Here is a 22,933-nt window from a genome sequence, read left to right as displayed (position 1 = left end):
AGCCTAGGAGTGTGATGCAATGTCAATTTAGAATGCCCTGCATCTGTACCTGAAACTGAGGAACCATTGTTACGTTAAGGAAGGGAAAGTGAAATCGAGTCTAATAAATGACTCAAACCCAGTGCTTTTCCTCTGACATGGGTCTGTTAGCACTGACCTAGGACAGCCCTGGCCTAACTCTTCTGGTGGGGTCAGGAATCACACATCCTAAATCAGAAGAGTGATTTGGCCGAGCACGTGCACATAATGGCTCCCCCTGCGTCCACCCCATCTCAGAATGACACATCTCTCCAGACCTCTCTCGGCACTACAGCCAGCCTTTCTCAAGTCCCAGAAGATGATGGGAAAAAAAATGCCTTTCGCTAGGTAGAACAGGTCATTTGTCTTTTGGCTCATTTTGTGTTTCTGCATAAATCCTGCATCAGCCTGTTCCTGCTCCCACTTGCCAGTGAGCAGTTTTTAATTATCAGGAAAATGGTATTTAGTGCAATGAATCACCAGACAGTGAACAAGGAATTCAAGTCAGCTGCGGAGTCAGGCACAGCCAAACATTTGGAGACAGGGCTCAGGAAATGTTCTCAGATTATGAGTGTTGGGGAAATATTATTAGTGGCAGTAATAATAATATCAGATGTAATATAGCTCTATAATGTCTGGCATTTTATAATGCTCTGTACAGTGCTTCACATTATTATTAATATCATATATTTCTAGTATTTTACAGTTTCTGATTATTTTTAACATAGGTTACATACTTTTAAGTGGTATGTATGGACCTAAACTAATTGCCAGTACCCTGAGACAGGAAAAAAATCTTCAATTTTATGATCTTCTGGTTTACAAATTTCTATTATAAAGATCTAATCTGCAGATATGTTTGTTCTTTGACCTCAACCCATTTATGCTGTGGCTGGCATCACAGCCTGCACTGCTTAAAGCTTTAAAGGACCATAGTCCCAGGAGATTTGCCAAACCTTAAACATGAACCAAGGCTTTAAATATATTAGGTTTGGGTAGAAATGACTTAGCCACTATCCAGAACTTTCTTGCATGGCATGGAGTAGTCCTTGAAGCAGAAGAAATTCCTGGACATCCCCAGAGACCCCACATCAGATCAGGATGCTCTCAAAAGGGAAGAGGTCGGGATAAATTCTGGCATTTCTAGCAGATGTGTGGGGTGTATCTAAAAAAGTTAGCCAGGCCCATTTACAAGTGCCAGGACGTCAGGACAGAGGAGAAGTAGGCTGACAAATGGCAGTTCTATACAGTAGGGGTCATCTGGGGGTTAAAAGCCGAAGGAGAAGACTGAAGGAGGTCCTGTGCATTCAGAAAGTACAAGATCAGAACCATGGGCATCTTGTGGGTCCATGGAAGGCACGGCTGCCCAGTAGGCTTCAGGGGTGCCAGAAGAGCTGATGTCTTCCTGCTGGTGAAGGATTCCTAGAATCCCACAGCAGGGTTCCACAAAGGTAGTGTATGAGGTTGTCTTCAGTCACCGATATCTTGTGTCTCAGCAAGTCTGATGGAGCCACGGAAAAGGGTGAATTGTGCTTCCCTGCTCCTCATTCTGGATCCAAAGCAGGCTTTGTCATCTTTATGACTCACCTATATTTGGTCCAGGTATCTAAGCACAAGACAGAAGATGTTTAGGGATCTACACATAAAGTCCAGTTCCTGGAAGGGACTTCGTCCAATACTCTGCCTCAGTACACTGATCACTCCTCATTTTTCTCAAAGCTCACTAGACATCTGACCAGTGCACTGTGCAAGTGACTGTAGGAGCTACAGGAAGAACAAAGCTCATGAAGTTCTTCAGGCGATTGAGACATGAAATAACAGGTACGGTGCTGGAGAGCCCGGAATCCGGAGCCCACACCTGGAAACAAGCTGTAAGTGCTGCAGAAACCAGAGAAGCAGAGGGCTATGGATGCCAGTCTTCGTCAGAATCCTAGAAGGACAAGTGATATGGTCCTGCACTGGAGAGGGAGAAGCTCAGAGTGTCATGAGGAGCAGCTCAGAGAGAGGTCCACTGCATGAGTGAGGAGAGTAAGACCAGCTTGAATGTGGAGAGAAGTTGGTGGGGACGGGGGGTGGGGGGTGTCTGAGATGGAACAGCACTGATGCACTAGCATGGGAGGGCCTTGACTCTCAGACAAAGGCATTAGGATTGATGCCATCGGACACACAGAGCTGACAACTGCTCCATCAGCAGGGAAGGGATGTACTGAGAGCAAGCATCAGGGAGTTCATTTTGCTGTCAGGCTGCAGCATTCACATGCATTGCTGTGGGGCAGGGGCTGGGGGCTGAGAAAACAGCTATGAGGTTGTTGCAATAATTAAGGTGTAAGATAGCAGAGTTTTCAACGTGAGTGCTGCAATGAGGACAGCAGAAGGGGTGACATAAATTTCAAAGGAAGAATTGATGGCACTTGGTGAGCAATTAAAGACAGAGAATTAAAGAAGGTCAAGGAGAATCCAAATCAACGCCAAGACTTCTAGAATCAAGTGGTGCTATTCACCAGGTAATGGACTCCGGGAAAGAAACCCTATTTTTAGGAAAGTTTGCACACATGGTTTAGACTTGGAATGCACAGACAAAATATGCAAGTGCGTAGAAGTCAGTCAGAAGACTGAGAATGGAAACAGAGCTGGAAGATGGGATCTGGAATTGCGGACATGAGAGGCACAAGGGCAGTGGTTGAAGCTGTTGATGTGAAAGTTTGAAGCTGGGCAGTTTTTTGGAGTAAACCCACTGGGCAAGGTTGATGGGCACTAGAAGCAGTTTGCTCTGCCTGCTTCTGAGGGCCAAGACCAAGACAAGGAGGGGCTGTCTCCTTCCGTGAAAGAGCAGAGGTAACGGTGCCCAGCCAGAGCTTGGGGAGGAATCCAAGTGGGGAGACCCAGGGTGGGCAGCGAGACTGAATGGAAAAGATCTGAGGAGGATCTTCCTTCCACTTGGTGGAAAAAGATGGTTTCACCATCTTTTCAGGATTGGTTCTTAAAACCACAGTTGTTGCCTAATATGTGTCTCCAGGAAAAGGAAAGTGGACCACAGGCTACTTGCTACTGAGGAAGGTAATTCAGGAAAAAGGGTTTAATATCTCCCTGCTTCTGGGACATCAATGGCCAGGACAGGGAGGTCCTTACAGGCAAGCCTCACTGGCTCTGGGCCACTGAAGTCCTGCCAGGAACCCAAGGGCAAGAGCCAACCAGCTCGGGACTAAAACAGTTAACACGGTTTCTAGAGGCTCTGGCTTGCAGCCAGCAGCAGACACACGGGTGAATCCAGCTCATTAAATTTATTTGACATTTAATAAGCACCTACTGAAAACCCAGCCACCTTTTGCACCTTGGGGCCTTTCCTCCTCCCCCCAGAGGCTCTCATTTACTCATGCTCAGTTACTAATGCTCTGTTACCTCCAGAAGAGGCAGCCAAAATGTCCGTGGTCTGTCTCCCTCCACCAGGGGGTACAACAAGGTGGCCAAGGTGATTTCCAGTGGGCTGGATGTTGTGTCCTCCAAAGTTCTAAAACACACCTGCCACCCAGAGTCAAGCAAGATGGGTGTGGAATCTTGGAGCTAGATGTGCTTCTGGGTCTAATCAAGTCCAATCTCCCAGGTGAAGCAGGAATCCTCTCTACAACATCCTTTATTGATAGCTCTCTAGCCTCTGCTTGAATGCTTCCAAGGACAGAGAGCTCACCTCCTCACACAGCAGCCTGTCTCTGCATTGGTGGAGAGCTCCAGTTTGGTGGGGAGGGTATGTTCTTATATGAATCAACGTCTGCCTACTTTGAGCTTTCGCTCGATGTTTCCATTAACCTCATGGGGCACAAGAGCATCTCCTTTCCTTTGCCTAATGGCAATATGCTTGATGATGACTCTTAGGCCCCTTCCCATGTTTCTCCAGCACCAAACTGGAGTTTCTAAGTCTCCTCAGTAACAGATCAGAACTTGGTACCCTCCACAGGCAGGCTGCTCTCCTCTGGACAGGTGCTTTGCCAACATGTCCTTCCTGAAATGGGGTCCCCAGAATCAAGATAACTCTAGATGTGCTCTTACCAGCACAGAGAACAGCGTGTCTGTGTATCACTTCCTCTGAGCTCAACTGTACTTGTAACCACAGAGTCAGACGGACCTCAGTTTAAAACCTTGCTTTATAAATCACTAATTCCAAGACTCTGGACAGATTACTCGTCCTCTCTAAGGCTTTACTTCTTCACGTGCAAAATCTGCCTCATGAGATAAGTTATGAGGATTAAATTAGTTAACACATGTAAAGTGCTTAACACAGCAAGAGCTCAAAATTGGAGAATAGTAATATTCTGCACCAGCAACAGTGCTTGGCTTTTTTATCAGCTATTTATCACTCATATTAAACCTGTGGTCAACGAAATACATAAATTTTTTTTCACACAAACCCATAGCTAGTCAGGTCTTCTCCTTCTGTACGGCTTTATTTTTGTTTCAACCTAAACACTAGATTCTAGATTTATCCCTCTAACATTTCATCTTGCAGATTTCAAATTAGCATTCAAAGCTGTTGGATAGTTCTGAATTTTGATTCTGTCTTCTGTGGTGTTAGTTATGCTCTCCGACTCTTACCTGCAAACTTGATAAGAATCCCTAGGCTTGCATCTGACTCATGAATTTAAAAAACAATCCAACAAACAAAACATTGAATTGGACAAGGACTAGAATAAAGCTAGTGACTTCCTTCCTGGCTGACAGAGTCACTAACCCACTTTCTTTTGCTATGAAGACAAGCTCCGTATCCACTTGACGGTGCTTTCCCTTAGGAGAGCATCAAATATTTTTGCCAAAATAAAAATCCACTACATCTGCAATTCTTCTCGAATTTACTAAATGTGTAACCCTAGTAAATGAGATGAGGACCCACAATTTTTTCTTAATAATCCTGTGTGGTTCCCAGTGATCAGTGAATTCAGTTTTAAATGCCCAGAACCCATCTGCTCAGTATCCTCAAGACTTAGCTGGACTCAAGCTCGCACTCCTGTTCTGTAATCCCTGTGCTCTGTCCTCTTGTCCTATGTGAAAACTAGAGTGTTTGCCAGTCTGCGGTCTTTGGGCACACACTCTTTTGTTTCTGCTTTTCCCAAAGCTTAATAATAGTAGCTTTGTGATTATATCTGCAGTTGCCTGCAACACAGAGATGGTTCAGTTAAGGTTGCTTTCTGAAAGTCTTGACCCCTTACCAAGCTTTCATTTTCCTCTCCCCACTCCTACATACTTCGCCCAACTCAGAAATCAGTGAGGCATCAACCACCATCAAATGTGTAGTTATCTGAGCCCCATAAGTACCTAGTAGCATTTCCCAAATGTAGAATCAACCAGAACTTTTCTAAGATAGATTCCCAAGCCTAGGTCATCCTGTCCAGGTAATTTTTGGTCCGCCAGCACCTTCTGAGAACTGGTCCACAGAAACCACGAGAACACACCATCTATCTGCTTCTTCCTGGACACGGGAAATCCACAGTCCCACCCACTTGAACATGAGCCACAGGTTCCCAGGTTCTTCATCCAAGCATCCAGCACCACATCCAGCACAGTTTCTCTTTCCAACCTGCTTTCCCTCTAGTCTCTTTCACCCAAATCCAAAATCCCCTTTATATGCCTGTTCCCTGTGCTCCAGGCTCAGAGGAGGGACATAAACCAGTGTCCTAGAGAGCACACTGTGTTCTCAAGTTGACCAAATCTGCCATGTCCCAACAGGCTGGAGAAAGTATCTCCTTCAGCCTTTGCATGAGCTGGAGAGGAGTGTCTGGGAGGGCAGGGACCAACAGCCTTTCTATGATGCTCTATGTCCTCCTGGAGGGGAAGAGAGGCAGGCATTCTTGGGCACTGATGAATGAGGCTGGGGAGCTGCTGCAGCTTTTCTGTCATTCCCAGGGCAGGAAGCCCCCAGAGCTCCAGGATGCTATCTGCATCCCACAGTGAGGTGCATGCATGTGGATGGCCCAGGTAGAGTTATGTGGACACATTCAGATCAGGCATTACTGACCTTTCTGCCTCCTGTGGTGGGATCCAGAAGGGGACCAACAAACCACCAACCAGGGATTAGTTGTCACCACATTCTCACTTGCTCTTGACCATCAGGCACTTTGGGCCTCTGCAATCTGGAAGGAGCCCGGGCTCTGCAGCCAAGTTTAGAGGGTGTGCCATCCACCTCTGCCACCTCTGAGCCATGTGACCTGGGTAAGTCACTTAGCCTTCCTAGACTGATGCCTACCTCTTTGAGTGGTTGTCAGGCTTAGATGAGTCGAACTGAGTTACCAGAATAGAGTTTCCAGTGCATGGCAGAGAGTGGGCTTTCCAATACTAATGATCCCCACCCCGAGCCCACCTTGGGCCAGGCCCATCCTCCATCAGAGCCTGAGTGACCTCTTCTGTTACAAGTGTGCTGAGCCTTCCCCCAGCCCTACAGTCTGTCCACTGTGACTCTCCAACCGTAATAACTTTAGTCAGAGTGGCGGATGTCTGCAGGAGAAAACGCACTAATACGATTCAATGCATGAGACCGTGAGTTTAGAGAACCTGGGTGCAAAGAGGAGCCAGATATCAGGTGCTGGATAAAAAGAGAACGGTTATGAATAGAGGGAAAGGACGTTTATAAAAGACGAACTGAATTAAAAAGAAAGCAGACTTCTACGGCAGCCAAGGGAGTGAACTCTGGTCCATGAAGAACTCTGCGTCCACCCCGAGTCCCAGGGATGGCGACTGCGCAGCTTGTCAACACTGTGTCCCCAGCTGTCCTCACTGGTTGCAGCAAGGCCACTATTACTGCAGACTGGGTACTGGTTTTTCTGTGGGTCCTGGGAACCAGGGAAGCCTCCTTCTGTTGGTCACCTGTTGGAGGTGACAGAGGCCTCCAGAAGGGAGCTGTGAGCACTTGGGAAGTGTACCTCTGGGCACGTGGCGCCCTGTGGTGCGCCAGCACAGCCCATCCCTCCAGAGCAGTAGAATGGCCAGATCTCAGGTTTAAGTGGCCAAAAGGGCGCTAAGCTGCCCCAGACTTGATGCTTGGGGACCCTCTGTACCTGCCCAAGTAGTGATGACAAGGCTTAGCCTACATGCCTTTAAAAGGGCACCCTATTCTCACCTTTGGGCTTCTCTAGTCTTCAAAAAGGCATTTCTCCTTTTGAACTCAATTTTGCATCCCCTGCCTTCAGGCCAACATGGCCACCCCTAAATGTTTCATCCAAAGAGTTCACAGGATGCCAAATCTGAAATGGGCTTCACAGTGGTTCTCAACATGGCAAGGAGTCAGCCCAGAGCAGGGAGGGGGCAAGATCAGAATCCTGAGGCAGAGGCAGGAAGAAGGGGAGCTGGAGACAGCCTTCCAGGAAATTCTGATGCACCCTGGAGGGGGACCTTCACTTAGGAACCAGAGATACAATCAAAGTCTTTGTTTCCCAGCTGGGGAAGCTAAGGCCCTGCCCAGAAGGGTAAACACACAGGTTAACAGAAGTAGAAGTATCTGTAGATTTTGCAGTGAGGCAGAGTCAGGGCGTCGGAAAGGAGAGCCAAAACACTGAGGTTCCCCTCTGAGACCAGTGACATCTGGTTAAAATGGAGGCCCAGGGTAGCCTGGAGGGAGAAAGAGGGGAGCAAAAGGGACACTGGGTGGTCCTCCAAGCCCCCAGTTGGCTCTGCTGATTGTGGGGCTGCCCTGGACCACTGTGGGAGAGCCTCAGGGCCTCAGCCAGTGCTGAGCCCACACCTGCCTCCCAGGAACGACGGTGCAAAGCAGCAGCCCAGCTGCCAGGGGTCTGGTCCTCTACAAACCCTTGGCAGGGTCTTGGATCGAAAGCCCCTGGAGAACAAAGCCATATCTACAAAGTGGCCTTTGCACAGCCCGAGCCGGCACTGACCACACTACAACACAGCTCCTAGGTGGTGAAGCTGCGGTGGGGACGTCCTGGCCTCATCCTCCTGCCTCAGGGAACATAGGAGAAGGAAGGAGTTTGGTCCATGAGAACTCTGGCCTGCTAGTCCATTTTCACTCCAGAACCACTTGCCGGAGGCATGCTTAGTGTGTGTGTACGAGGTCTTTCCACGCTCACTGCTGAGTGAACAGGAAGAAAAGGGTTTACATTGCAACAGGGGGATTTAGGCGAGATGCGGCTCACAGAAGAAGCCTGTGACAGAGCACAGCACAAAGTGCTGGGACAGGTTTCCGAGGGCATCTGCAGAATTCAAAAGGAGTTATTTAGGAACAGAACACGTCTGCCGCGAGGATCTAAGCATACCGCTTTCTGGAGGCAGGAAGGGGGCCCAGCTGGCCTCCTGGGGCCTTTTTCAGATCCTGCAATGTTGTCATTACACAGATAAAAGACATAGGACTTCAGGTTGCACATTGATGAGGTGAAATTTTAGTTATAAAAGTATTATGTCTAGGTTTTTTAAAAAGAGAGGAATAAGATAATGAGTGAGAAAAACTTTTAAAGGTACTTCTTAAAAGAAAACACTTGGGAGATATCCCAACACTTGGGCCTCTTGGGCTCTGCTATCTTTTTAATTCCCTGCATTCATGTTCTCTGGCTTATCTATGACTTTGGTTAACACATTCCCCAGCCGCTCAACTGGATAAGATAAGGCAGAAGGTGTTAAGAGAGAACCCTCCATCTTTTCCCACTGAGTCTCATTTCAGGATTCATTGACTTGCTAAACCCAATCTTTTCCCTGCATTCGCTGTCCTATATGGGCTTATCAATGCACAAGATAATCTACCCGCCAGGCGTCCAATGAGTGCCCATAGTGGGCGGACAGCAGAGGAGGTGGGGAGCCTATGGTCCCTGGGGACCTGCAGAGAGAGGCAGTGGCTGGGGCATCAGGGACTGGAAGGGGGCTCGCAGTTGGGACCAGCCAGTCTGCCCATAAGGAACGCCCCACGCATTCGCCTGCTCTACTCAGCGGTTCGCCAGGAGTCAGGCAGTGGTGTCTGCTTTCTACTCACCTCGGCCCGTGCTGTAATGCTGCAGCTTATCGCTGTACACGGCCTCTTTGCTGTAAGCCCGTTTCCTGTGGGGACAAGGCAGAGGAGCTCTTTCAGCCAGGCACACCCCCACCGCTCTGCTCCAGGGAACTCCGCCCAAGCCTCCTGTCCTGATGGGGCTCACCCAGCATCTCCTGGGACTGGGAACTGCAACTCTCACTTTAGGTGTGGCTCCTGTAGTGGCCAGTGTTCTGGCTTGGCCACCACTGTGGGCAGCTCAGTCTGCTTTCAAGTCAAGGTCTTTCAGAGGCCAGGCAGGGCCATGGGTCCCCATCAGAGCTTGGGGCAGAGGCTTTGAAGATGCCTATTAGCATTCTGGCTGCACTGCAGAGCTGCTCGAGAGCGGCTGATTGGGGCTTTGCACAGCGGAATCTGGGCTAACCACCGAAGACAGTAGCAATAGTATTAAAAATTCACAAGGCCTTCAGGGCCGGCCCTTCTGCAGAACTCAGAGCTCCTCTTTTCTTCCTCAGCATCCATCCTGCCCATTTGCCTTGTGTCCTCTGCTGAGGCAGCCTTGGTTCTCTAACCAGAGGATGGGCTGTGACACAGGGGGTGATGCTTCAATGGGTCAAATGCAAGTTTGTAACTGTCACTCCAAAAAACCATTGTGTGTGTTAGGGGGGTGGGGTGCTAAAAGTCTTGGCTAAAATGAGGTTTGAGGATGGATGCTGTTTACTCAGAGTCTTGCCCAGCTCTCACAGAGGATTTTATCCCAGGCTTAGAGAAAATAAATAATCTGGAGAATTTTAGGCTGCCTGTGGATTGAGATGGAGTAATGATGGCGACTTTGAAAGTGTGTCCATGAATGGTCAGGCCCTGTCCAGTCTGCATGACCTGGGAGGGGTCTGCACGTGGGGCTTCCTGGGTCTGAGGAGAGCAGGCAGGAATGGGAGGGGAGGACCTACCTGCTACAGACGATGGAGATGGCCACCAAGGACACGACGAACACGACCCCAGCCGCCGCCGAGCCAGCAATCAGGGGCAGCTGCTCCCTCAGCTCAGACTTGTAATCGTCTAGGTGAGAAAGAGCCATTAGAATCCTTCCTGTATGCCCTTTGCATACAGCTGGTACTCAATACATGATAGCGAAGACTATATATAGATGAGAGAGAGAGTACAGTTTCTATGCCTCACAGCTCTGAGTCCGATCAAAACAGTGAGTGATCTTTGTCACAAATAAAAACAAATGACAGTGACAACAATAAAAGCAAAATAGCAGTAACAGAATCTCAGAACTAAAAGCAGATGACATTGGTCCCCAGAGCAGAGGGGACTCCCAATCCGCATGCCCTCATTCGGAATGTCTCTTGAAGGACTGTCAGCCACGTTGAGAAAAAGTCTAACGGGGTAGGGGGTGCTGAGTATTTCCTGAAACACGAAGTTGTTGAAATGCAGCAGAGTCAGCAGATTCACTGAGCGGGTATTTCAGGAGTCCCTGCTGCCAGCACTGCAGCAGGTGCCGTGGAGGGTGAAGAAACACCGAGGAATGGCCCTGCCCTCTGAAGCTCCTTCTCAAGAAGAACAGGACCAAGCCTTCTGCCAAATGTTAGGTCCACGCTGTTCTATGCAGGGGAGCCGGAAGCCCCTGGGTCAGAGGCAGACAGGGCTCATCGAAACCCTGGCTTTACCATGTGCAACCTCCGTGATCTTGGACCAAGTATTTAGCGCCTCTGACCCTCAGACTCCTTATCTGTTAGACAAACTATGATGCACATTTCACGTGTCTAGCCTAGCATGGGTGCCCCAAATACTAATTATCTTTTCCTTAACCCATATATACCACCTGGCCCAGCTGGCTATTATTATTGTGGCTACTCTTTCACGTGATGTTAGGGAGCCGTTATCGGATGTTTAGGACCGAGGCATACGGAGGTCAAGCTATATACGCTCCATGACAATTAGGCTTGCCAGATAGAGCAAATGAAAATACCAGAGGGCCAGTTAAATTTGAATTTCAGGTAAACAACGAATAATGTTTTCGTATAAGTATGTCCCAAATATTGCATGGGAGATACTTATACGAAAACATTATTCACTCTTTATCTGGAACTCGAATTTAACGGGCCATCCCGTATTTTATCTGGCAACACTGATGACAGTCCTTCTTGGAGTGAGGTTCCCCATGCCCTCCATCAGCATCACCTGAGCCTGGTTACTAACCATGAGGATTTCTGGGCCCCTCCTCAGATCTGCTGAATCAGAACCTCTGGTGAAGAGCAGGGTGTCTGCGTGTTCACCAAACACTCCGGGTGATTCTTATTCTCCCCGATGTTTGGAAACCACCCTTCAACTCTGTGGGTGGAAGAGACTTCTAAGGACAAGGATGTTTTCTCCAAAAATCAATTTAAAGGGGCTGGCCCCGTGGCCGAGTGGTTAAGTTCGCGCGCTCCGCTGCAGGCGGCCCAGTGTTTCGTCGGTTCGAATCCTGGGCGCGGACATGGCACTGCTCATCAAGCCACGCTGAGGCAGCGTCCCACATGCCACAACTAGAAGAACCCACAACGAAGAATACACAACTATGTACCGGGGGGCTTTGGGGAGAAAAAGGAAAAAAAAAAAATCAATTTAAAGACTGAAGGGAGTCTCAGCTTCCCTCTGCTGAGAGCTTTTTGTAATGTGTTTTAAAAAATTAATTTGGCAAAAAAAAAAAAAAATGAATGGAAAGAACCACAATAAGGAGTGCATGGCAGCAACTCTATAAGTTAAAAACTTCATAAAGCAGGGGCCAGCCCAGTGGCCTAAGTGGTTAAGTTTGCGTGCTCTGCTTCAGCAGCCTGGGGTTCATGGGTTTGAATCGCGGGTGTGTATCTGTACACCACTCATCAGGCCATGCTGTGGCAGCATCCCACATACAAAATGGAAGAAGACTGGCACGGATGTTAGCTCGGTGACAATCTTCCTCAAGCAAAAAGAGGAAGATTGGTAAGAGATGTTAGCTCAGGGCCAATCTTCCTCATCACAAAAAAAAAACCCCAAAACTACATAAAGCAATGCGACCTTCAGCCTTTAAAATTGATTTATAGAGAGTGGGAATCTTCAAGAACAACATCCTTGTCTTTAGAAGTCTCTTTCTCCACCCATAGAGTTGAAGGATGGTTCCCAAGCATTGGGGAGAATAAGAATCACCCAGAGTGTTTGGGAACATGCAGACACCCTGCTTTATGAATTGTTTTAAAAAAAAAAGTAGGCAGCGAAATCAAAGGTTAGCCCGATGTAGCTAAGAGCTGCCCAGGACCACAGTGGCTCTGCCCCCATGTGGAGGTCACCTGCCCAAAGTGTGGTCATTGACCCTGGGCAGGATCCCATAGGTCCTCCTCGTCCCAATGACCCCGTCATAGGTCAACCTTCAGACACACTTTTGTGCTGCCGACGGGGCCAGAGGCCTCAACAAACATGATTACTACTGACGTGTGAACCTCAGTCATTAAGATAAATACTCCTGAACTTGGCCACTTACCAAAACTCTCTTATATCTAGCCCCTCTTGGGTTTACAAAACTTAACTGCCAAATGTAAAAGGAACAGCCTTCTTGGGAGAAATTAGTTACTTCTTAATTTGTCTAGCAGAATTGCCAAGAGATCAGTGCTCAGAGCATTTTGAGTTTTGGGTTTTTAATCCTGTGTACCTCCTGATGCCAAAGTGCCCGTAAAGCTAGACGGCCAGTGAGGTGCAAAGCGGGGACAGAGTCCGTGAAGAACAGAAGACAGCCTGCGCTCTTTTCACACCAACAGCATCGTTAATCTGAATGAACTGGCTCATCCTTCCATCCCATCCTACCCTCCTCAAAAGATGAGTGAAAATTCACCTAAAATAAACTCAAAACAGGTTATATACTCTAATCCGACGGGAGCCAGACGGCCCACATGAAAGCAGCCAGGTAAAAACCACTGGGAAGGGGGAGGCACCCCAGCAATCCCCCAGCTTGGGCCAGAGTCCTCACACTAGAATGCCCACCAGCACTGGCTTCTCTTACAATTCTTCAAGAAAACGAATGTTACGATTTTTTTTTTGGTGAGGAAGATTGGCCCTGAGCTAACAGCTAACATCTGTGCCAATCTTCCTCCATTTTGTATATGAGACACTGCCACAGCTTGGCTTGATGAGCAGTGTATAGGTCTGTGCCTGGGATCTGAGCCCATGAACCCCAGGCTGCTGAAGCAGAGCATGTGAATTTAACCACTATGCCACCGGGCTGGCCCCATGAATATTATGATTTTTATATGAGATCAGTGATTTTTAAATCTTTCTGATGAATTTTTAAATTGTTAAAAAAATGTAATATGAGTTAATATAAAACCTCCAGGCCTATCAAGTGCCTAGTCAGAGAGTGCCGGCCTAAAAGAAAATGTTGTGTAAGGGTGGACTGTTTTCTGTGTAATTCAAATAACTAAGGAAAAACTAAAGGCTTTCAATTTGGGAGGTTGGGAATCGACTGACATTTGGAAAACTATCAGGAAACAGCTCACAAATGAATAAATAAATATAGATAGATAGGTAGATAGTAGATAGATAAGTGAATACATACACTCTGGTAAATGGCTAATGCATGCACAGACACACCATGCACGACGCTGGAGCTACAGGAGGATTGGATTTTCATAACTATTAAAAGAGGTGGTCTCTGGGGACAGAGGGAGAGTGATATAATAGGGAACTAATAAAGCCCAAGGGGAAGTATTTTTGGTGACAGACTTTCTGGGGAACAGTTTGGAAAACAGTGGCTGTTCTCTCTGCAGACACCTGAGCAGGACCTCCTGGAGGCCACACATGAAGCCGCTTCACGTATGCTGAGATGCATGGGACTGCCCCACCCCAAATGTGTCCCTCCACTTCCTTCCTGGAGCGCTCAGCTCAGGCGATGAGGCTGCAAGCTCAGGTCCCAGGCCCCAAGAACAGAGTGAAGTGAAAGTGAGGGTGAAACCAGAGGCATCTGAGCCCTGATCGAGAGGCAGGAGGGTGCAGGGACCCTTGAGATATGGGGAGTTCTCACTGCTACGCAAATGCAGGGCCACACGTGGTTGCCTCTCCGCTCATTGTACAGAAACCCTTCCAAGGCAAATCTGCTAGATGTTGGGAGCAAAACGGGCCAGACTTCAGACAAATGTCCTGCCTGGTAAATGGAGCAACTCTCCATGGCCCCACTGGGGGCAAACCCTTTGGAGGAATTCCATTGGAATCCAGTTAGAGATTGGCATTTTGGCTGTGAGTGTGGCTTCTTTGGGGCCTCTTCTCCTCCCCCAGCTGCCTGCCTTGTGCCTGGGTCACTGGTCCACCCCTTACCGTCTGTCAGAGTCTGGAAGCACATCTTGCCACTGAACTTGCCGTAGCCGGCCACGGTGCGGGCGCGCACCTGCACCACGTACACCATGCCCGGCCGCAGGCCATCGATACGCGCTGTGTTGGTCTGGCTCCTGGCCATGGAGGAGTTAAACTCATTGTGTTCCTAAAAATGAGCAAGGAGAAGGGGTCAGCAGTCTGCTCCTGAGCTCCCAGGCCCCATCAGTTCTTGATCCTACGGGTCTGCTAGAAGTTGTCACCAGCCCCAGGCCATCCCTCTGAATGGGGACAGAATGGCCTAGACCAAAAGAAGGAAAAATCAGCTCTGGACCATGGGGTGGTTATGCTCTGAAGAGATGGGTCTGAGCAATGGCTGAGCTCTCAGGGCCTGGCCAGGGGGCACAGAGTCATTTTCCGCTCCAGCCCCCTCCAGGGTTAAGAGGTAGAATAACAAGGCACATCCACCTTTGCAAAATCCTGTCTAGTCTCTGACCTCAGCAGAAGCAGACAGCAACATCCGGCCCTGCCTGCCTCTCTTTGTCTTGCCTCTGCCCAGCCCTGGTCTTCTCTCTCCTCACTCAAGATCTCCCTAGTCACTCCTGGTCCAGGTCACTCCTTAAGTGCCCTCAAGTCCTTAGGCAAATGGCTTTGCATCCACTCTGCTGAAGAGCTTGAGCCTATTCTGGACCATGTACCACACCTGCTTCTGCCTTCACCATGGCGTGTGTCTGTCTGGGTCCCCATCCTCCAGTTCCCTCTCCACCAGCATCTAGGGAGAGCCTGTCCCTTCTCCCCGGAGAGCAGGCCCTATGTCCTCACCCTCCCACTTACTCAGGGGGTTAGCCCACCCTCTTGTCTGTCACTCCCTCCAGCACCTTCTGCCCTGTCCCCTACAGTACCTGTTTCCTGCACGTGTGTCCTCTGGTGTGCACAGATGGTGCTCGTCTTTCTCATCCTCCTGACCCATCTGCCAGTCGTGAGTGTCCTGAACGTGCTCTTGCTGCCTCTCTTTGCTGCTGGCCTTATGTGACATGTGGTCTGTGCCTGGGCTTTTATAGTCTCCCACCTTTTCTGCCGCTCCCTCCCCACCAAATCCAAACTTCTTTTCTAAAAAAGATCTGTGACTTTCCCTAAAACTATTATCAGACAAAAACAAAACTCTTAAACATAGGTTTATAGGCCCTTCATAAGGATGTCAATTCCAGTCTCTCACATCCTCCTAAATCACCACCTGGCTGCCCCTCCAGCGACCAGGCCCCTGGCCACCAGGCCTTTTCTCAGGCTGTTTTCCCAGTCTGAAATGCCTCCCTCTGGGGCTCCTCTGAGCCCTCCAGCTTCCTTAAGCCTACACCCCTCAAGGTTTCCTCTTCTAGGAAATCTTCTCTCACTATTCCAGCCCATGGATTCTCTTCATTACCGTCCTTCATCATTACACCTCACCCTCAGCACCTTCATATACACCAGCCTGGTCTCCAGTCACCTCCATGTAAGCATCATGGGGCTGGTGGGTTATCTCCAAGCGTGCAGGAACGAAAGTTCAGAGGTGGGCCTGCCCCTTCTGCACCACGAATCTTTGAGCAAAATGGGGACATCAGTGAAAATGAAGAGCTTGGGTCACTGGGAGGAAGGCCCATGTCCAATGTGGAGATCTATGGTACTGTGATGAGTTCGAGGCACAATGGTCCAAGAGGCACGGTGACAAATGAGGGGAAGCTGATGATGAGAGGTCTGTAAGACACATCCTTAGTCAAACAACAGAAGAAACTCGGGGAGTTGAGCCAGGAGAAAAGAATACAGCACAATAATAAGATATTATCGTTGTCTTAAAACATGTGAAAGTCTACTTTGCAAAGGCAGACATGACCTGATGTGTGATCATTCATTCATTTGGCCAGGCAGTCACACTTACGACACACCACCATGTGCTAGGCCCTATACACGGGCTGTGGGTGTCAAGGTACAGTCTCTCTCCTCTGGGGACACAACATCTTGTGGGATGGACCAGAAAATAGACACATGATGACAGCAGTGCTGACTGAGTGACTTGGCAGAGGGCAGCTTAGGGGGATGTAAGGAATATCAGAGGGTCACCCAGCCCAGACTGATAAGGAGGCTGGGAGGGGCTCAGAAAAAGGGTGACATGAGTTGTCATGAAAGACGAAAGAAATTAGCCACATGGATGAATGTGGGGAGTGAGAACTTAAAAGGATATCCCATGAGAACAGAATAAAACAAGCAAAAACAAGGCCTAAAAGAATTCAGGATCCTGCAGTAACTGGGTGTATCTGGAGTGTGGGTGGCATAGAGGGTGGGGATGAATGATTTGGAAGCACTTGTAAGGGACCACAGGTTGGAGGCCAGCTCAGAGAGACAGCTGAAAGTTACAAAGAGGCCCATGGTCCCCCTGATGGAGGGGCTATCCATTGGCCTCTGGGAGAGACTGTCTGGGGAAAGACTATCCATCCATCACGTGATCTGTTTAAAAAGAGGCGGATCCCACCACCACCACTGCCAATCAGGGATTCTGCAGAAAGAAGGCTGTCTACTGTGGAAGGGATGCCATCTAGAATTTTGGTCTTTACTATCCTGACATGCTGGAGAGCTGAAACTATGAAAATCATCTCATCACCTTCCAAATGAGGACAAAATCCAGACGACTGTCTGAATTCTCTGGTTTTACTGGAATCTGATGGAAATATGTGCTGTTTGAAATAAATGAAGCATTGACTTGGCAGCTCTTTTACTGAAAACTGTGTTTTGGTGTATTGGCATTTGGACTGTGAGGAAAAACCATTAACCCATAATCACTTTATAGTCCAAACATTCAAGAATTTCAGTGATTAAAATGGGTATCAGTCCTTGTTCTCTTCAAAACCATTAATCAACGTCAAGCAAATGAGTGAGAGTGAAGAGTAAGGATTTTTTTTTCTTTTTGGTCGCTTATGACTGATTTTATAAGTGTGTGGGAGATAGAAGCTGCAGCTGTTGGAGGCAGAGACCATGTCTCCCTATTTCGCCTTCCCCAACATGTGGCACAGAGCTTGTACTGCCTGGGTGCTCAACCACTCAGTGCTAAGTGGATGACTAAACAGCACACTTCAGACCAGTTATCTGAACCAATCGATTGAGAACAAGATACTGCCAAGGTCTGAAAGGGTTTCTATGAGAAAATGAGCCTAAAATTTGAAGGGTAGAAATTCCCAAGGCCTAAACCAGCCCATTCTGGCCTAGACAGTTATTATGAAGAGTCAGTCAACGTCTAAATGCTTAATCATGAAGACAGCTGAGAGCAGATGTAGATGTTCCTCCCATGGTTTGCCTACAAGCGCTGACACCAGAAGTGAAAAGTGCTACAAGACAGTAAGCAAGAGAGAATGATGAATGGAAACATATTAAAATGGGGAAGGAGATGAACATGGAGAGGCTCTGGGAGCATCAGCAGCTTGATGGCATCTCAGCTCTCTATTAATGAGCTGTGGGAGGAGGCGAAAGCCTCATTGATTTCATTCACAGAGATGAAATTGAAAGGTGTCCCAAGCACAAACCGAGAGGGTGATATGGGGCAAGAGACCCAGGGAGGGTTGTCAGGGCTTGGGAAACTAGTGCATGGCCAGCTACTTGTTTTTGTAAATAAAGTTTTATTGGAACCCAGCCACACCCTTCTATTGACGTATTACCTATGGCTGCTTTCCTGCTACAAAGGCAGAGTTGAGTAGTTGGGACAGAGACTGTATGGCCCACAAGCCTAAAATATTTACTATCTGGCCCTTTACAGAAAAACTTTGCTGACTCCTGGTTTAGAAGAAGTGGCACAGCATGGAGGAATGGTGAGTTTTGTTTCTTTGGACTAAATCCAGGACATCTACCGGGCTGAGTTCTATTTGTGTTTGCATCTTCTTAAGACCAGGATTCCATGGCCTCACGGAGCAGGTAGGCATACCGTTCTGGTTACAAGCATTTGGATTTAAAATTAAGATACAATCTCTTATTTCCGGGGCCACACTAATTTCAAGATCCTCAGCATCAATATGATTACATCCAGTCTTATACTGAGCTCAGAAATACACTGAAATACAATAAAAATGTCTATAGTTCTGGCTCTGTGACTCCATAGCTGTGACCTGTGTGGTCATGAGTAAGTTGTTTAACCTTTCTGTGACTTACTTCCATCATCTACAAATTGGTTATACCTGGCTTTCAAGTGTCCTTCTTTCATTTCTTTCAAGGATCGGAACTAATATATCTGTGAAGATCTGGCACATAATAGATACTCAATATGTGATGAATTATTATCATTGTGGTTATTATTTCAAAATACCCTCACAAGGTAATGTCTTTTCTTTAGTCATATTAGAAATGGTCAAAGCAATGTAACGGATTTTATAGTCAAGCACTTTATAAGTGGAGGAGAGTTTTATAGTAATATACCGAACGGTAACCAATGCTTCAGCAAAAAAGCCTTCTGTGTTCCCAAGGAAAACATTCTGTCCTCCCAAGTGGGGACAATAATATGCTTCACTGAGGTGTGGAAGCTGCCTCAGGCATTGAGCTGCTGTGCATGTGTGTCTGTTAATAATTAGTATAAATTACTGAGAAGTAAGGATGTGGCCTGAAATGGGAGAATAAGGTTCCTTCAGAGCATCAGAAGTTGAGGTTAATTACAGTGTTTTGAGGGAGGAGGTTTGCATGTACGGGGAAAGGCAGTGGAGAGCCTGGGCGTTGGTTAGGGAGCTAGGAGCCAAGGGACACAGGCACGATTGTTTCGGTTCGGAGCCTGTCATTAAGCCCATCACTGCCCCAGGGTGACTGCCCTTGGCATGGCAGATGAGGAGGAGGGTAGGTGGTCTTCCATGCATTCAGCCCCTTCCCAGCACCCCGACTTGCTTCAGGGCAAAGAACTAGGCTATAGGCTCACTTCTAAGCTGTGTGACTGACGGCAAGTTTTTCTTTCTTTTTTTTTTTTTTAACTTCTTTGTGCATCGGTTTCTTTACCCATAGCAATGATACTAATGTTTACCACACTGTGTTGTGAGGGGGAAAGGAGATACTATTTATAAAGCCCCTGGCATCCAATAGGGCCACAGTAGGGAGAAATTATTATTTTTCTAAGATGAACTACAACGCTCAAGTTCATGTGTGTGTGGGAAGGGCGGCTGGATGGAACCTTATGAGTGACTCTGACATCACATCATAGACTGGCCACACACGATACTCTATTGAACCTGTAGGTCAACTTTGGTGATGAAATGAGGCCATGTGGTCAAGTGGTCTGAGCAGACTGGTCCAAAACATTTTGGAAAGTCAGCATTTACTTTATTAACTGATAAAAAAAAATCTAAGGCCCCAAATTCAAAGCTGAATGGATATAACGGCTGCTTATGAATCCAAATGGTTTAAATTACCCCCAGTTCACTGAATTACCTGAATCAAGAGTCTACAAAACCCAATATTCTCTAAATGAATAGAATGCTGCCTAATCCTCACCTTGCTTGCAAATTCGGCTGTAATGGCTGAGGGGCACACTTCCTCACAAACTAGACTCGTGATCCATCTGGCTCTCCACTTTCAGGAAGGTAAATTGCTACCATTTTATAAATGTGAAGACTGTGGCTGGAGTGGTTGAGTAATTTGACCACACTGCTGGTTGGTTAGGGCAGGCACTGGAAACTAGGGCTCCCGCTTCCCAACACAGTGGTGCCCCACTATTCAACACTGCTGCCATGTTGGAGGCCGCAGGTCTCCATCCGTGATCATCTTCTTATTTCCACTGACCCATCAGATGCTCTGACCCAGGCTCACTACTTTCATGCCATTTACATACTGAAAACTTCCAAATGGACATCTGTGACCTGCTCCTTTCTCCTGAACTCCAGACATGTACATCTGGCTGCTAATCCACGGCTCCACTTAGCTGTATCAGAGGCATTTTATACACAGAGCTGAACTTCTGTCACTTCTCTCCCCACGAGCATGCTCTGCCCACAGAGATCCCTTTCTCAGTCAATGGTGGCTATATCCTTCTAGTGGGTCAGGCCAGAAGTCTCCCACATCTGAAATCCAACCCATTGGAAGTCCTGTTGGCTCTCTCGTTTGTTTACATATCTGGAAATTGACTACATTTCACCAGCCCTTTGCTTCCACTTCGATTCAAGCCACCATCATCCTTGTCTTAGATGACTGTCATCTAGCAGGCCTATTTTAAACAGAACAGCCTGAATGATCCTTTCAAAATGTAAGTCAGAGTTTTGTCTGTCCTCTGCTCCTAACCCTGCTATGGATCCCCATCTCACTCTGTGGAAAAACCCAAGTTCTTAAGGCCCAACATGATCACCTCCCTGGATTAGCTCTTTCCCCGGTCTACTCCTTCCCCCGTCAGAGAGGTCTCCCTCCTGCTCCTTGAATCATGCATCATGATCTTGCCTCAGGGCCTTTGCACAGGCTTTCTATCCTCCAGATATCAGCTTCACAACACCCTTACCTCTTTCAGGTCTTTACTCAGGACTTACCTTCTCCAGGAGGCCTGCCTTTACCATTCTACCTGCTTCTGCAACCTGCTCCTCCCCCAGACTTCACCCCCCTGCTCCCATTGACCTTGCTTTACTTTTCCATTTTCCCTTCACACTACTCATTTTCTAACATATTTTACGATTTCCTTATTTATTATGTTCATTGTTCACTGTCTGTTTCCTTCTATTGGAAAGTAAGCCCCTTGAGGGAAGGAACCATTTTCTGATCACTAACATATCCTAGATAGTCCCTATCCAATGGCAGCTGCTCAATGAATACTTGCTGGACAAATAAATGAATGACTCTGGTGTTTTAAAAATAATGTGTTAGGTCAGTACAGCAAGCCCTGCATTTTCCTGGGATTTTGCAAGTCCCACAGTTCACAGTGGGAGAGAGGCCCTGTCTCCCCCTCAGACAGACTAGGGACCAACTCCACAGGGCACCATTTCTCTTTTTGTGGCAGCACATGCCCTGCAGTAGCCCCCAGCGGGAGCTGCTAAAAACAGTCAAGGAAGAGAATATACAAATTTCTATTTCTATTAATTTCTATCTCATCCTTTAAATTTTCATCTAAATATTTTTAACGTCCAAAACATATTAGTGCAGTAGTACATGAATATGATTTATAAATAAACAATCTTATATTGGAGGTACATAATCAATCACTTTGAAAAACACTAGTCTACAAAACCACTAAATCTTGGGAAAGTTCAGGGGACACCTGGCAGTTTCGTAGCATCTGCATTAGCACAGCAAACGTGTGACTGGGAGAATGGGCTTGGTCCCGCCCACACCAGCCCCGGGAACTGTCCAGACAGCAGGGCAGTGGATTGGAAGTTTCTCTCCTGTGTTGGTACAGAAAGTGCCTGGGTTTGGGAGGCTTTTGCCCAAGCAGACCTGGAGAATTCTCCCAGGGAGCCCCTGTCCTCTGTCACCAGAATCTCCCCTCCCATAGGCTTTGTCCAGCTTGTCTCCTTGTGCCCTCAGCTGGCCACCACCCGCCACCCCACAGTGGCTAGCTCTAGGTCTTTCAAGCCTGCAGGCAAAGCTGGCTCACCTTCTCATAGTACCGGATCTCATAGTCCAGGATGATGCCATTGGGCTGCTCGGGCTGTGGCCATGACAAGGTGATGCTCCTCATGGTGGCACTGACCTGGTGCATGATGGGAACAGTGGAAGGGGCTGTGGAGAAAAAAAGAGACAGAGCAGATTATATGAGACTATATGAGAAGTGCTGTCTTTCAGAGATAAGGAGGGAGAGAAATGTCATTGAGTTTGAACCCTGTCTTTTCTTTCTCATCAGCTGAGCTGGATCCGCAGAACTTCCTGTGGGTTTTGCAGAATGAATGGAGTTTGGGTAACAAAGGAGAGAAAAGGCCATAATTTAGGACAGGAGAGCATGTGTGAAGGTGGGGGCTGAAATGGATGGGGTATTTTCTGGGCAGGGAGGAGAAAGGTTTGACCAAAACCAGAGATGACTGGAGGAATCATGGGAAAACAGTATGGCCTGGGGAAGCCCAAGCCAGTTAGAGAGGGCATGATAACCAGGACAAGTCTAGGCCTCAGACCGGAGGAGGAGAGGAGCAACGGGATGTTTTTGAGCAGAAGTTGCTGGAGGAATCTCAGTCTTGCAATAATAGGCTGAGCTATTGCAGAGAAGAGAGCCTGGAAGCAAGGGATGATAGTGAGAGAGTAGAACTGGTCAGTGCAGAAGTATTGTGCAACAGAAAGGAACATTCTAGCAAATATCTCCTTTGGAGACTGCAGTTAAGGTTTTGCTACATTTCAAAAGAAAGAGAGGAGGCATCTCTCAAAATAACATGAGTACAGACCAACAACAGAGTTCTTTCAGACTTCTGTCAGAGTTTTCCAGATGAGAACATTGGCAACAAAGAGCTCACAAATACAAATGAAGAAATGATCTGCAAAGCAAACATTTGGAAACAGGATAATAATTCCAAAATCTGTGAAGTGATTCTGAAATCTCTCTTTGGAAATAATATTATTTATTTCCCAATTCAACATTTTTCACACGGTCTAAGTAAAATGAAAACAGTCAGGAAATAACAAATGAGGGTTGTCTTTCTAGGGGGAGAGGTGGGTAATGGATGAGGCTTCACTCTGTGCTCT

The 22,933-nt window shown here is 47.5% G+C and overlaps 1 protein-coding gene across 1 annotated transcript in view; it reads right to left on the bottom strand.

Annotated features, from left to right (window-relative positions):
• Positions 1–22,933, bottom strand: part of EPHB1 (EPH receptor B1) — a 417,903-nt gene that overhangs the window by 70,626 nt on the left and 324,344 nt on the right. The window contains exons 6-9 of the mRNA XM_001498502.7: positions 21,861–21,985; positions 14,300–14,462; positions 9,925–10,033; positions 8,978–9,042 (exon numbers count right to left, since the gene is read on the bottom strand). Of these exons, the coding sequence (XP_001498552.5) occupies positions 8,978–9,042; positions 9,925–10,033; positions 14,300–14,462; positions 21,861–21,985 (462 nt within the window). The remainder of the gene's footprint in view (positions 1–8,977; positions 9,043–9,924; positions 10,034–14,299; positions 14,463–21,860; positions 21,986–22,933) is intronic.

This window comes from Equus caballus, chromosome 16 (genome assembly GCF_041296265.1).
Source record: "Equus caballus isolate H_3958 breed thoroughbred chromosome 16, TB-T2T, whole genome shotgun sequence".
NCBI lineage: Eukaryota > Metazoa > Chordata > Mammalia > Perissodactyla > Equidae > Equus > Equus caballus.
Note: the sequence above shows the minus strand (reverse complement) of the source record. Positions and strands in the feature narration are given on the sequence as shown.